The 15536-nt window shown below is 38.3% G+C and overlaps 1 protein-coding gene across 1 annotated transcript in view; it reads left to right on the top strand.

Annotated features, from left to right (window-relative positions):
- Positions 1-15536, top strand: part of iqch (IQ motif containing H) — a 178285-nt gene that overhangs the window by 121942 nt on the left and 40807 nt on the right. The window contains exon 17 of the mRNA XM_072565275.1: positions 608-894. Within this exon, the coding sequence (XP_072421376.1) occupies positions 608-894 (287 nt within the window). The remainder of the gene's footprint in view (positions 1-607; positions 895-15536) is intronic.

Raw genomic sequence — 15536 nt, 5'->3', positions numbered from 1 at the left:
GGATGAATTAGAAGAAAGTGCCCAGCACCCATGGAACCATGACTCAGAATAGGTGTTTGTAATCAAGAAGGGGGCAGAAATAGGGTTTGTAAAAGCAAGTAGTATTTAAAGTCTCTTGTTTCTATCATAACACTAATCAGTTTTTAATTTCACAGTTTAAAAGTAGAATGGATGATGCAAGGACACTGAATTAATTTAATAAATAACCAGTTGTAGTCAAGGTTAGCTGATAGGGATGGTTTTCTGGAATTTTAATGTTCTTCATCTAAATCAAGTTTCTGGCCTAATCTGGGCCTGTAACATGGTGAAGATCCCTCAATTCTGAAGCAGAATGGTGCTAATATATATAATAATAAACTTTTGCAACTACCTTTAGAAGGCAACTTCATAAAATAAGAATGTGTTAAACTGTTTATAATCATAAACACTTCTGTGAGTAATATTCAGTGGAATCCTCTTTATTTGAGGAGGGCTTATTGTGGTAGCTACTTATCAACCTTAAAGTATCTGTTTGACTTGATATCTGTTGAGTGTATAATCTGAATTGTCAGGTTTTCAAGTAATTCGCCTCCATCAGGTACTGACTGATTTCCCCCTCTTCTCCTAGGTGGTGTGGTTGAGGCATACCCTCCCTCAGACAGTGTTACCAACCTCACCATTGACATGCTCATAGAACCAACAGGAGAGGTATCAATGGTTTCTTGTGGGGATCAGATCCATTCCAATAGCCAACTAGAATGTTGGGGCACCACCGTACCACAATGCTCTGTGGATCCAGGCAACCTGCACTCGGTGTGTGTAAAGATCGCTGAGGCCTGTAAATGTAGAGGAGTGATAGGCTTCTTCTCAATTGACCTGGTGACCTTCATACATCCACTTACGATGGAGCAGCAGGTGAGATGGACACAAATTGAAGTTCATTTATCAGACTGACTAATAAAGATCCAGATCCCTTGGTGACTATGAAAAAGGAGATTATAAAAAATAATGTGAAGCGTTGCGAACATATCAGCTGTAAAATCCACCAAATAAGCTAATCCATCTTCTCAGGTCAGTGAACTAATTGCAAACTCAAAGGACTGGCTTTTGCCATGTGGGATGTACATTAATATCATAAGTATTATTTTAATTAATTAAATTATGTTTTATTAGTGCCCTTTTACATTTATATTTGACTGCGATAAGTTAGCTCAATACTCATTTAAAGATTCATTCTAACAGGTCTATAATAATTATTGTGCCTCCTGATCCAGAAGAATAGTTTAACTGAATGGAAAATAGCTTACTTTGCCCCCCAAAATACAACTCGCTTGAATTAAATAGTGAGTAATAGACAAGTGAGATTGATTACAAAGTTATTCCCAGATCCAGTGCTGGTTTAGGCTGAATTAAAACGTAGAGCTGTTACATTTAGTTTGTGGTACAGAGAGAAAAGTTGAAGTGTTTAGTTGATATCATAAACTGTAAGGAGGAAGCTTGTTTACAACTGTTACCTGAAATTGAGAATTCAAGATTTCAAACCCCCCTCTACTCTGTTGTTACTTGTATTTACAACATTTTAACTACATGTGAGGATGATGTTAACTGTTTTCAGTTTTAGATACTGTCAGTTATGACTGAGGTGTAGCACAATTAATGATTGTGATTTCACTTGTTCACTTAATCAATTTTAAATGGATTAATGCTTTTTTAACAGTAGAACAGGGTGGCTAGAAATATATAGATGTGAATTTCACTGATACAAAGTTCTGCTGCATAATATGAAATTGTTTATAGAGCTGTTGCAGTGTTGGTTATGGGGACCACACACAGAGCATTAACCACATCGATCAGAAGATACAATTGTGCTGTTGAATGAGATACGATTGGCTGAGGCAGCAAATTATAAGTTAGAATTGTTTCCTCTAATTTTAACTCCTTCTGCATTTCTTATTTTCACCACACCATGTGTGGGGTCCCATATCTGTGCTGTGCCCTCAACATTTTACAATTTATATCAATAGCTTGGAATGAGGAGAACGAAAACATGGTGGCCAACTTTGCAGATGACACAAAATGGGTAGGAAAGAATAATGTGAAGATGGCATAACAAGGATGCAGACCAATTATAAGTAGAAGGAGACAAGAAATTGAAACTTTTTATCTTGCAGTCATCAGAACTAGGATTCAAGAAACAGACTTGATAAAGGAAAACACCATTTTATATAACATGAGAAAACAGTGCTGATTGGTTGGGCCATCTTTGACAAGGCGATGCAGCAACAACAGTTACATGTCAGTCTTGCAATCTTCCATTCTTGCAAGTCTCAGAAAATTATATTCACTATTAGATGTGATTCTGTTATTGAAATCCATTTATTCAAGCACTCAGACCATGCCAATAGCTGTACCAGAAGCCAAAATAATATCATCAGTAGGGCTTGCAGTATGACGCATTTGCATGTACAGGAAGTTACATATATAAATACACGTGACTCAACTTTCTAGGCAAAAGGAATTTGTATACACTTCGATAAAAAGTCGTGGAAACAGTCAATCGCTGCTGCATCTCCATGGCTATACCCTGACCAATCAGAATCTTCTTAGCTAGTCTGAAAATTGAGATTGGCAGGTGATGGCTCAACCAGGCAGCACTTTATTCTCGTGCAATATAAAAAGATGCCCACTTGTTTAAATACGTTTCTTGTGTGCTACCACCACTTTCTCAGAGGCAACTAGGGACGGGAGATAAATGCTGGCCCAGCAAGCGATGCCCACATCCCACGAATGAATAATTGCATAACAATGAATGAATGCATGACAAAAAGTTTCAACTTCTTGTCTCCTTTTATGAACGTTGATTGTTCTGTACTACCAAGGAATTATTATACATAGGTTTAGTGAGTGGACATAAATCTGAGAGATGGGGGTATAATGTGGGAAAATGTGAAATTGCTTATTTTGGCAGGAATAATTTTAAAAAGCAAAGTATTGTTTAAATGGAGAGTGAGTGCAGAATTCCAAGGTGAGGGGATGTTCTGGTGCATGAGTCATGAGACGTTAGTTTGCAGTAAAGCAAGTGATTAAAAAGGATGATGGAATGCTAACTTTTATTACATGAGGAATTGAGAGGAATTATGACAGGAATTGACGTTTTCATCTCTTTATTTCAGGAAGAATATAAATATGTTGGAGGCAATTTAGAGGAGGTTTACGACATTGATACCTGGAAAGAGCAGGTTGTCTTAGGAGGAAAGATTGTTTTCACTGGAGTTTAGAAAAGCAAGGGATGATTTGATTAAGATCTATAAGATCCTGAATGGTCTTTACAATATAGATGTGAAAAGGGAGTTTTCTCTTGTTGGTAAGTCCAGAACTAGGGGACAGTGTTTTAAGGTTAGGAGTTGGCCTTTTAGGATAGGGATAAGAAGATTTTCTTTGCTCAGAGGGCTGTGCAACTTTGAAACTCACTGCCTCAGGAGGTGGCATCATTGAATAATTTTAAGGTGGAGGTAAATAGATTTTCTTTAGGCAAGGGAATTAAAGTTTGTTCCTGTGAAGCAAATTGGGATGTTTTATCTTATTAAAGGTGCTACATAAATGCAAGTGTTTGCTACTATACAAAGGAAGCAATTGATAATTATAATAAGGGGTTGGAATGGATATAATTTCATCTTCAGTACTTAGCAGTTAACCTAGTGAGGTGAATCACTCAAGTGCCTGTTTTCAAACAATTAATGAAAATTGGCTGGGCTGTGTAAGTGCTGGGTGATCCATTCCACTATTATCACCTGGACAACAATGTTGAAAATTATTCCAAGGGATCTGGACATATTGCAGTCTGCAGCCTTATTGCCCTGTGTTGTTTGACTCCAACCAGTGCACCACCACACCCTCACTCCCACTTAATAAGTTACCAACAGCAAGTTATAAGTCTGTTTGATTATGAGAGGCCAAGTTTATGAAAAGCATCTCTTTAACATTTAGTGTAGTTAAATAACTGGGCTTCAGAAATAGCCACTAATAAATCCAACAAGGTATTCAGGAGAAACTTATTTCCCTGGACGTTGGTTAGAATGTGAAACCTACCACCACAGGGAATAGTGAAGACAAATAGGGATAGATTGAAATGGAAACAAAAACAGAAAGTGCTTGAGAAACTCAGGAGGTCTGGCAATATCTTGGAGAGTAAGTACAGCTAATGTTTCAAGTCCAGTGACCTTTTGTCAGAGCGTTTTGACAAAGTGTCACTAGATTCACAAAGTTTGCTGTCTCTCTTGCCAGCTGCAGCCAGACCTGCTGAGTTTCTCCAGCATTTCCTGTTTTTGTTTCAGATTTCCAGCTTCTGCAGTTCTTTGATTTTATTTAAGATTGAAACAGAAGCTAGATAAGCAAATGAAGGAAAAACTAGTAAGGCACATTGATGGGGTTAGTGAAAGAAGAATGGCAAGAGGCTTTTGTGGAGGATAAAAGCTTTAATATTTTGAGCCAATTGGCCTGTTTCTGTACTGCCAATACCTTGTAACCTCCCTAACCTCCCTTCGACAACCTTTACCCTTTTTGATGTCAAGTTTGTCATTACCAGATTACTGTTGCCTGACTTTTCTTATATTCTTTCCAATTATTTCCAATTAATTTATTTTTTGATGACGTCCTGCACTGTGAGCTTTGGCACTTCATCCAGGTTTCTTGGTTGAAAAGAAACCATAATTTAAAATCCCACATTATTAAATATATGTAACACAAATATTTGGGGAATTTTAAGAAGCATGCATTTTAAAACTTTGAATCATGACTAGATTGTGCAAGGGCTGTATCTGCTTCACCTAACTGCGATGCCTGTTGATAAATGGAGCCTGCCTCACTATAGAGTCTGAATGTGTCAGAATAAGGAAGGAAAACAAGATTTGATGATGACCAAGTGCATGGGTCCCCTACTCTGTAACAGAAGCTAACCCTTCAGCTAAAATTACATTTAACTGCAAAGGAATTTGAAATAGCTTTAGTGTTTGCTCAACTTTAGATTGCTGTCTTCCCTTTTGTCAGACAGTCTTTTGAGCTATAAAATTGTTTTATTTTTTGTTATTCCTGATTGGGAGAACATGGAGGCAACTGATTCTGCTCTGTGACATGAGGCAAATTGAGGCCCAGCAAGCTTCCCCTGTCTCCTAATACCCCATGAACTATTGATCTTCGGTATTGCATCAGTAGCTCTGTCTGAGCTCATTAACAATTGTTGTTATGTATATAGCACACTGTTAGGTCTCTACATACCACATTCACCACACAGTGCTGTAGTACATAACTACAGAGATCTCATACAGCTTAATAATGTAATTAAATATAATTATACTGTAACTAGAATATGATAATTGAATATGTAACTCATTTAACACATTCTTTTCATAAACTAGCGTTTTAATGATTCTGAGACGATATAAACTAAATGAATTCATGTAGTAGTAGTTGTGGAATCTAGTTCCGGCAGCGAAGAAGCTTCTCTTTTTGTATGTTCTGCATTTGACCAGTAGGTGGCAGTCTACATGAACCCTTTCATTGAACACTGTGGCATTGGTCTGGAAAATTAGACATTTTCACACTTCTACACAAATCTTTAAAAAAAATTCCTTCCCCCATTTTTCATCAATGTTCTACTAACACTTGTGAGTTTTTTTGCCTTCAGGGCAAGCAAAAACAAATAATTTAAAGCAAACATTCTGTGCATCTAACCACCCCCCACCTCAAATTTATGTTGCAGCCTTCCTTTCTTGTTTGTTTTTTCATTGATACCCCTATCACCTGTGTGCCTCTCTTCTTCCACCACCCCATCCTGTTCAAACTCCTCTGTGTGCACCACCTCCTCCCATATGATCATTGCGTTAAACTCACTGAACTCATTACTAATCCTACTATGTCTTCATAATGATCTCAAAACTGTGGAGCACCTTAACTCCTTCAAGTCTTTATTTCCTTTTATAATCTTCAGAGTTTCAAAATCCAAACATGGTATCACCCCATCACTAATTCCATGTTTATCTTATCACCATTCCTTCAATTCTGGCCTCCAACTTTAATCGCTCCACCAATGGCAGCCATGCCTTTAACTGTCAAACTTCTATGTCATCACGGTGAACATGTCTTGAGTCTGTCTAGACTTACCCCTGTGAATCCTCATCCCTTCGACCTATCTCTTCACTCCTTTAAGACACTCCATAAAACGAAACTCTTTTTACCAACTTTTTAGTCATCCACCATACTATCTCCATAGGTAGCTCAGTGTCAGATTTAGCTTTCTAGTCCTGTTGTGAAGCACCTCCGAGCATTAATCTCCCTAATAAATGCAAGTTGTTGTTGTTGTAAGTGTGAAACTGAGGTTTCAAATTGTAAGAAAATGCTTGCAGATTTTTTTTCTGGTTGTTACTTTCTGTGAAATTGTAAGAATTGTACGTTTTACTGCACATTGCAATGAAAAAATGTGAAAACGTCAGCAATCAAATAGATGGTAATGAGAAGAAACTCATCTTCCCAAGACCCTTAATTTACTTCAGTTTGAGTGGCATCTAGTACTCAAGGTTTTGACTCTCGCTGTGATTTCTCACATTTAAAAAAAACTACAAATGAGAGGGAAGAACCCAAAATGTTTGAATCTAGCAATAAGTCCATTCACCCATAATATTTTGTAGCAGAAAAATTACAGCATATAAATCATCAATTCAAAATTTAGTGCACTTGACTGAATTTCTTTTTAAGCAGAACAGGTTAACACTTACATTCAAACAATACAGAAGGAAATTTGGTGTGATGTAGCAACCTGTGCATCACCTCCTTATGATCTCTGAGCCATAGATCTGCCAAGTCAGTGTTATTCACATCTTAAATTGTAAGTTTGAATAACTTTTCCATTTTCATTCTGTACAACACTTACCAACTTTGGGGGTAGGTCCATGCTGCAAACCACAGTCTCTGCTAAATTAACTAGAAAAGCCCACTGGCTGTCCTCGCTTCATGTCTGGATCAAACGTCAAGTTAACTTACTTTACAAATATTACCCCAAGTCTAGTCAAAGTCCAGTCAACTTCTCCTATTTAACCCTTGGTTGGTTATAATATTTAATTCAAGCCCCACAACGAAATTCATGGCCTTCTTTTCCTGGAACTCCTCCTTCAAAGTACTGTAGGAATTCCCTTCTCCACATGTACCTTGACTATCCAATTATTCAGAGACCTGCAGCCACACCTCACTTGTCCTAGACAGACTGGTGATGTATTCCTAAAGCCCAGAAGTTAATAAAGCCCCAGTCTCAAATATTCTCTACAGAAGCATTTTGCACTCACCCCCTTTCCCCTGCTGTGACAGAGTTAAAATTAAGTTTTTAAATCATATAGAATGCATCAGAGGCAGAAAATACTGAGGGTGGCAAAGAATTCAATCAAATTAGTGCTGGTAGTCACCACCATGCAGGCAGAAGACTGGCATGTGCCTCAGCCATAGTTCAAATATCGAGAGAAATAAGTGAGAAAGATAGAATGTTGTTTGAGCAATTAAAAGTATACTGTCTCTAACTGGCTCAGTTCACGTGAGATACTTCGTGGGAAATGTAAAATCTGCTTTTAACCCAAACTTAATTGAGAAATAATTAATGCAGAATTGCATTCTTCACCATCCTTTACTTTGGTGTGTTTACAATTCACACAAAAATACTTCACGAAGCAGAAATGCAGCAACTCAAAGCTAGGTCATTTTAATTTCTCCTATGTTTGAAATTCTGAAAAAATATCCCTATTAAAGAATCACTAAGATTTTTCTGGTATATTGTACTACAGTGTTTTTTTAAAATATCCCCTGTATGCAGATATTTAATGTAGTTTAAGGAAAGCCTCATAGCAGGTTTAAGGCTTGTAATACAGAACACCAAAGAGCAAAAGGGATTAAGTGTTGGAAGTTTTGGAGACCCACAACTTGGAGAAGGAAGAACAAGTTGAGAAAAGAGGTAATGAAAAACCAAAGAACTGCAGATGCTGGAAATCAGAAACAAAATCAGAAATTGTTGGCAAAGCTCAGCGGGTCTGGGAAGATCTAGGGAAAGAAAGCGCAGTTAACGTTGCAGGTCCAATGGACCCAGGTTCTGAAGGACGGTCCCTGGACCAAAACATTACCTTTGCTTTCTCTCCACAGATGCTGCCAGACCTGCTGATTTTTTCCAGCAATTTTAGATTTTGTTTCTAAAAATAATAACAGTATGGTGAGGATATCATTTGCAAATGTGCTGAGGCAGGGTGATGTTGGATCAGGAGGAAGAGATTAATGATTGGAAGCTTGACTGAAAAATGTACTCTGGAAGCATTTTAAAATAGAGAGAGAGGCAGAGACATTTGAGTCAAGAGTTCCAGAGAATTGGACTGGGGTGTCTGAAGGTTCTGCTGCTAGGAAAGACAGGGACCATAGAAAACTCATTCTGGAATGTCGGGGCTGTTTTCAAGAGGCAGCTATGAGGTCTTCATTGTATGGTATCTCATAGAATTGACATTATGTGAAGCAGAGGAAACACTGGATGGATGGCTCTTCAGAATACCCTCTGCATTCATGGCTGTTGACACCATTAAGAAACCTGAAACTGAAGGTGTCCACCTCAAGCTTAGATGCCTCAGAATCTGTTAATGTCATACTTGGACGTTACAAAAAAAAACAAGAAATGAGGAGAATATTGGTCTTTGCCATCCAACAAGCAAAATTTTTCATCATCTGGAGTCAGAAACACTAAAGCTGAAGCATGTCAATTGCTGTGCTCTCTCCATGCAGCGTGCACTTATGCTTTTATTTAAAGGCCACCTGCATTCCACAGCAGGGCCAACAGCAACTCATCTGACCCTTTGCTGGTGGTGCTGACCACTGCACCACCATCTTCACTCTATGACCTTGGGGAAACAGGCTACTTTTCAATAAACAGTACTTCTATCGTTTTATGGTGAACTGTTACCTTGTTGAGCACTTATTCCTGTATGATGTTTAGTACAGATCAAGTTCTCAAAGCAAGCTTTTCGAATGTGCTAGTAATGAACTCAAATTGTGGATGAAATGCCCATATGAATTTCAGTGTAGTCTGTGCCATGAACTATTGTTGATGGATGCATCCAGGGAAACCTGAATAGGTGGGCATTGTGTTTATGTTACTAGACTAGTGATTCATAGGCCTGGATGTACCAAAGACACCATTGTACAGAGACATAGAGTCATACAGCACAGAAACAGACCCTTCATTCCAACTCATCTGCGCCAACCACACATCCCAATCTGACTTGGTTCCATTTGCCAGCATTTGAGCCATATCCCTCTAAACCCTTCCTATTCATTTACACATCCAGATGCCTTTTAAAAGAAGTAATTGTACCAGCCTCCACCACTTCCTCTGGCAGCTCATTCCAGGCACCCACCACCCTCTGTATGAAAAAGTTACCCCTCAGGCCCTTTTTAAATCTTTCCCCTCTCACCTTAAACCTGTGTCCTCTAGTTTTGGACTTCCCCACCGAGGAAAACAACCTTGGATATTCACCTTATCCATGCCTCTCATGATTTTATAAAACTCTATAAGGTCACATCTCAGGTTTCAATGGTCCAGGGAAAACACCTCCTGCCTATTCAACCTCTCCCTATGCTGCAAAACTTCTGGTCCTGGCAACATTCTTGTAAATGTTTTCTGCACCCTCTCAAGTTTAACAACATTCTTCCCATAGAAGGTTGACCAGATTTATAAGCAATATTCTAAAAGTGATCTCCACCAATGTCCTGTACAACCACAACATGATGTCCCAACTCCTGTATTCAATATTATGATGAAAGAAGGCAAGCTGACAAACGCCTCCTTCACCACTCTGTCTACCTGCGGCTCCACTTTCAAGGAACTATGCACCTGCACCCCTAGATCTCTTTATTTAGCAACAGTCCCTAGGATCTTACTATTTACTGTATAAATTCTGCTCTGGTTTGCCTTATCAAAATGCAATACCTCACATTTATCTAAATTAAGCTCCATCTGCCACTCTTCAGCCTATTGACCCATCTGATCAAGGTCCCTTTGTATTCTGAGATAACCTTCTTCACTGTCCACTACACCACCAATTTTGGTGTCATCTGCAAACTTACTAACCAGACATTCTGTACTCACATCCAAATTATTTTAATTTTATATTTTATATATATATAGTATATAAATGATGAAAAGCAGTGGACCCAGCACTGATACTTATGGTAGACCATTGGTTACAGGCCTCCAGTCTGAAATACATCCCTCCACCTCTACCCTCTATCTCCTACCTTCAAGCCAATTTTGTATCCAATTGATTAGCTCCCTGTGGCTCCCATGTGATCTAACCTTACTAACGAGTCTACCATGAGGAACCTTGTCAAACGCTTTACTCAAGTTCATATACACAACATCTGCAGCTCTGCCTTCATCAAGCTTCTTTGTCACCTCTTTAAAAAACTCAATCAAGTTTGTGAGGCATGATTTCCCACGCACAAAGCCATGTTGACTATGCCTAATCAGTCCTTGCCTTTCCAAATGCATGTAAATCCTGTCTCTCAGGATTCCCTCCAACAACTTACTCACCGCTGACTTAGGTTTACTGCTCTATAATTTCCTGGCTTTTCTTTACAACCTTTCTTAAATAATGGCACCATGTTAGCCAATCTCCAGTCTTCTGGCACCTCACCCATGGCTATCGATAATACAAATATCTCAGCAGGGTGTCCAGCAATCTTTTCCCTAGCATCCCACAATGTTCTGGGAAACACTTGATCAGATCCTAGGGATTTAACTACCTTTATGCATTTTAAGACCTCCAGCACCTCCTCTTTTGTAATATGGACACTTTTAAAGGTATCGCTATTTATTTCCCCAAGTTCTTTAGCTTCAACGTCCTTCTGTACAGTAAGTACTGACATGAAATACTCATTTACTATGTCATCCATTTCCTGTGTTCCACATGTAGACAGCCTTGTTGATCTTTAAGAGGCCCTATTCTCTCCTTCATTAGTCTTTTGCCCTTAATCTTGTTGCAGAATCTCTTTGGATTCTCCTTAATTCTATTTACTAAAACTATCTCATGTCTCCTTTTTGCTCTCCTGATTTCCCTTAAGTGTACTCCTACTGCCCTTATAAACCTCTAGGGATTCACTTGATCCCAGCTGTCCAAACCTGACAAGTGCCTCCTTTTTCGTGACCAGAGCCTCATCTCTCTAGTCATCCAGCATTCCTTATACCTTATAACCACGGTTTCACATTAACAGGAACATACTGTCTCTGAACTCCTGTTATCCCATTTTTAAGGTCTCCCACTTCCCAACTGTCCTTTTACCTGTGATTGGCCTCCCCAATCAACATTTGAAAGTTTCTGTCTAATACCGTCAAAATTGGCCTTATTTCAATTTAGAACTTTAACCTTTCAATCAGTTATATCTTTTTCCGTAAGTATTTTAAAACTAACAGAATTAGGATCACTTGTCCCAGAGTGCTCCCCTACCAATACCTCGGTCACTTGCCCTGCCTTACTTCCCAATAGAAGATCAACTTTTACTCCTTATTGATAGATACATCCATATCTTGAATAAGAAAGTTTTCTTGTACAAGCTTAACAAATTCCGCCCCATGCAAGTCCCAGTCTGTTTGGAAAGTTAAAATCCCCTACCATTACAACCCAATTTTCTTACAGATATCTGAAACCTCCTTACATACTTGCTTCTCAATTTCCTCCTGACTACCAGGGAGCCTACAATACATCCCCATAAAGGTGATCATCCTTTTCTTATTTTTAAGTTCCACCCATATAATTTCACTGGATGATCTCCCAGGAATATCATCCCTAAGTATAGCTGTAAGGTTCTCCTTATCCAAAATGGTTGGAAAGTTTTAATTCAATAAATTAGGTAAATGTGAAATTAAAAAGCTAACAGTGTTACTGATGATCATGGAATTGTCAGAGTAAAATAAAAGCCCATCCAGTTCAGTACAGGCAATTTTGTCTCTTTCTTGAGTTTGGAGACTGAGAATTACAATAGACAATAACTTGTCTTCTTTCTTGAGAGTTGCTGTGTGGGACTTACACTGGTGTTTGCGTATGGAATACATTTTTTAAAAGAGCTCACACACAGCTTTCATGGACATGGATTGGTTAGTTGGGTGCATATTCCCAAATTGCCTTCCATTGATTTATCTATAAAAGGATGAGTTTTTCTTTCTGCTGTGATTATCTGCCCAGTTTCCATCATCCCTCTCTGATTTCAACCAGTTTGCTATGATGCATGGTTCTATTCAATTCAAATTGTTTTATTCAATTCAGCAGTTAACAAGTATGGATGTAATTAGCAAGTATCACATCCATCTGGTTTCCTCATTACAAACACTGCTGTGAGCTCACGGCCAAACTATTAACTCTTTTGTTATCTTACTAATGTCCTCAAGAGAAGGAACCCCTCTGCTGTCACCTCAGACCCAAGCAACGTGGTGGACTCTTCAGTGTCCTTTTGAAATAGAACATAAAACATAGAAGAAATAGGAACAAGAGTAGGCTATTCAGCCCTTCAAGTCTACTCCGCCATTCAATATGATAATCCAACTCAAATTACCAAGGGAGTCACTTAATTGTGTCAAACCTGTTACCATGGACTACAGTTCAAGAAGGTGGCTCACCACCACTTGTATTCATCTTTGCAATGGCGGTTAGGGATTGGCATTCCTGTGAATGAATAAATACCAGTTACAAGGGCTATCTTTGCAGGTAATTGGGTGTCAATTTTATCTGAGCATACCTTGAGTCAGCTAGTCTTTTTGGAGTGTTTTGTGACTTCAACGATTATTATTTGTTTGGCTTCTGGGAATGGGTTAGGTACCAGATTTGGCATTTTGGTCTCTTGCTTTCCATGTTTTGACATGATAATTGTTTGTGTTGTCTGTAAGTGCCTCATGGAACCTTCTAAGATGATAACCACGTCATTCAAGTAGACTGCAGTGTTCAAGAATGCTGTTCACCACCACCTTCTCAAGGACAATTAGGGATGGGCAATAAATGCTGGCCCAGCCAGCAATGCCCACATCCCACAAATGGATAAATGTTTTTCAAAATTCTACCAAGAAAGATAACCGTAAAATTAACAACACTGAAGGAGGCCTGTTGTGTCTACCCCAATGCTTACTTCTCAGCAACAGTCATTCACTCCAATCCCATTTCCCTGACCTTTCCCTGTACTGTTTGATTTTTGCCTTTTTCAAATATTTATGTAAAGGAAAATAAGAAAATTGAATGGTGTGAGCCATGTGATCTCTCTGCCATCCATTGAGGTTATAGTTGATGGCTGATACCTGAGCTCCATTTGACCGGCCTCTATGGGGTCAACCAGATAACATGGTCTAGTTCCCTTTTAAATCATGTTACAATCACTACCTCACTAGCAACCTGGGGCAAAACAATCAAAGTTTTACCAGAGATCTCTGAGTTCTCATTAAATGTTCTAGCAAGAATTCTGGATATTTGCCCTGCTTGATAGTAGTTATTTCTCTCCTGAAGAAAATCCTTGAAATCTTTTCAGAATTAGATTTCTATTATCTTTCTCTGTTCCAGAGACAACACCCATGAAATAAATAGAAATTGACATGACCTGTGCAACATCGGCACATTTTTGTGTTTGGGGAAAGTCCATCAATTAATTTTAATTCAGCTTGTGTCCAGTTATTTCAGTTATTTTCCACTAAGTATACTGTGCTTATCAACCAGTTGATACTGCTGCTAGTTAATTATTTACTTTTGTTCTTGGTAAAACTTTTAACATTAACTCATTGATTATTGAATCCATCAAAAGCCCTGCACCTGCCTTCTTTAATACTGATTTCATTACTGCTCCGTAGTTAGTTTCCCAACCGATAAAAGTTTATCCTCAATATCCTGTTCAACTTTGAGTTAAGCTGTACACCCCTTACCCAAACTATCACTAATACTATTTACTTCCATCTCAACAATATTGCTGCTATTCATTTATTCTATTACTGCTGAAAGTATTATACCAATTCTGTTTTTCCACCAATTCTTTCCTTGCAAAAGAACTCCATCCTACACAAATTGCACCTGATTCAACCAAAGCACCAATTCCCCCATATCTGTGTGCTGATTTACAATTCCCTCCATAATCCCATTTCACTTTATCTCTGTATCCTCCTCTTGGAGTAAAACCCTATAAGTGTTCTTTAGTCTTTTGGATGTGGGCTTCATTTTATTCACCTGAACTCCAAAGCTGATCTCAGAGCCTTAATCGTCTTATTTTTCATTCTCTCGAATTTATTCCACAAACGCTTTTTATTTCTCTCCCAGCTTCAAAAGTTTAAACAAAACAGAAGTTTCTTTAACTACACCTTCAGCAATTACTGCTGTGTCTACTGCTGCTTAATCTTTGAAGTTGGGACATTTTCTTTGTTCAAAGTGCATAGTGCTGTGATAGCTTTCCAGAAAGAATCCTGACGAGAATAAGAAAATAATACAGTATTGAAAGAGGCTATTCAGCCCTTCCAGTTAATGCCAGGTTATTTGAACAACCAAGTCAGTTAGTCCCTCTCTCTGCTTGTTGAATCTGTGTCCATTAAGTTAGCAGACAGTGCATTCTAAATCCTAATCATTAATTGCATTAAAAAAAGCTTTTCCACATCCATCTGGTTGTTTTGCTAATCACTTTAAATTTGTACCTTATGCTTATGGATCTTTCAGCATTGGAAACAGTTTAGTTTTATTTGCACAGTTTAAATCATGTACAATTATAAGCAATACTGCTTTTGCCTCTGTGCTCTAAGGAGAAGGGTCAAAGTCTTTGGTGCTAGGTACCATCAAGTTGAAAAGAGTTAGGGAGACAAAAGAAGAAGCAGTAGTTAAATTATGGTCAGGTTTTAATGTATTGTAAGAAGATGGAAAGACTAAGGAAAATGTTGGATTTTCAGAGCCTGCTTAAGGACCAGTGAGTTTTAATTCAACATAATGTGACTGCATGGAAGAGAAAGAGCATGTTTGGAGGAACAAGTGGAGAGTGTACAAAGGAACATTGACTGCAATCATGGTGTAAGGTTCTGAGACAAACAGGTTTCAGTTGGAGCCAAGCACAATAGAATGATCATATATCACATAGGCTGTTGCCTTCTGTTTTGTACAGCAGCGTGAAAGATGTGAAAAAGAAGCTGGGAAGCAGTATTGGAAGTTAAAATGTAGTTTATGTGCTTCCCTTTTAGCTAATTTGACTCTGGTGTTTACCGAAGACTTGTGTAATTTTAATCGAGAAACATTACAAGGAATACACGATTAGTTAATTTGCTTAAAAGCATTAAATCAATGGTACAGTGTATGACCCTAGGGAGGTTCTGAAAATGTGGCCTAGTAGATCAGAGGAGTTCAAATAAGCATAATAATAACATTACTCACTGAGCATGTGTTATTTTTGAATGATCTTTTCAAATACACAATGGAAGCAAGTCAGGCAATGAAATAACTATTGAATCCAACTGAGATCCCTACCTATAATCTGTTGCA

The sequence above is a fragment of the Chiloscyllium punctatum genome, chromosome 48 (genome assembly GCF_047496795.1).
Source record: "Chiloscyllium punctatum isolate Juve2018m chromosome 48, sChiPun1.3, whole genome shotgun sequence".
NCBI classification, from domain to species: Eukaryota; Metazoa; Chordata; class Chondrichthyes; order Orectolobiformes; family Hemiscylliidae; genus Chiloscyllium; species Chiloscyllium punctatum.
The sequence above is the reverse complement of the archived record's forward strand: the minus strand, read 5'-3'. Positions and strand labels throughout refer to the sequence as shown.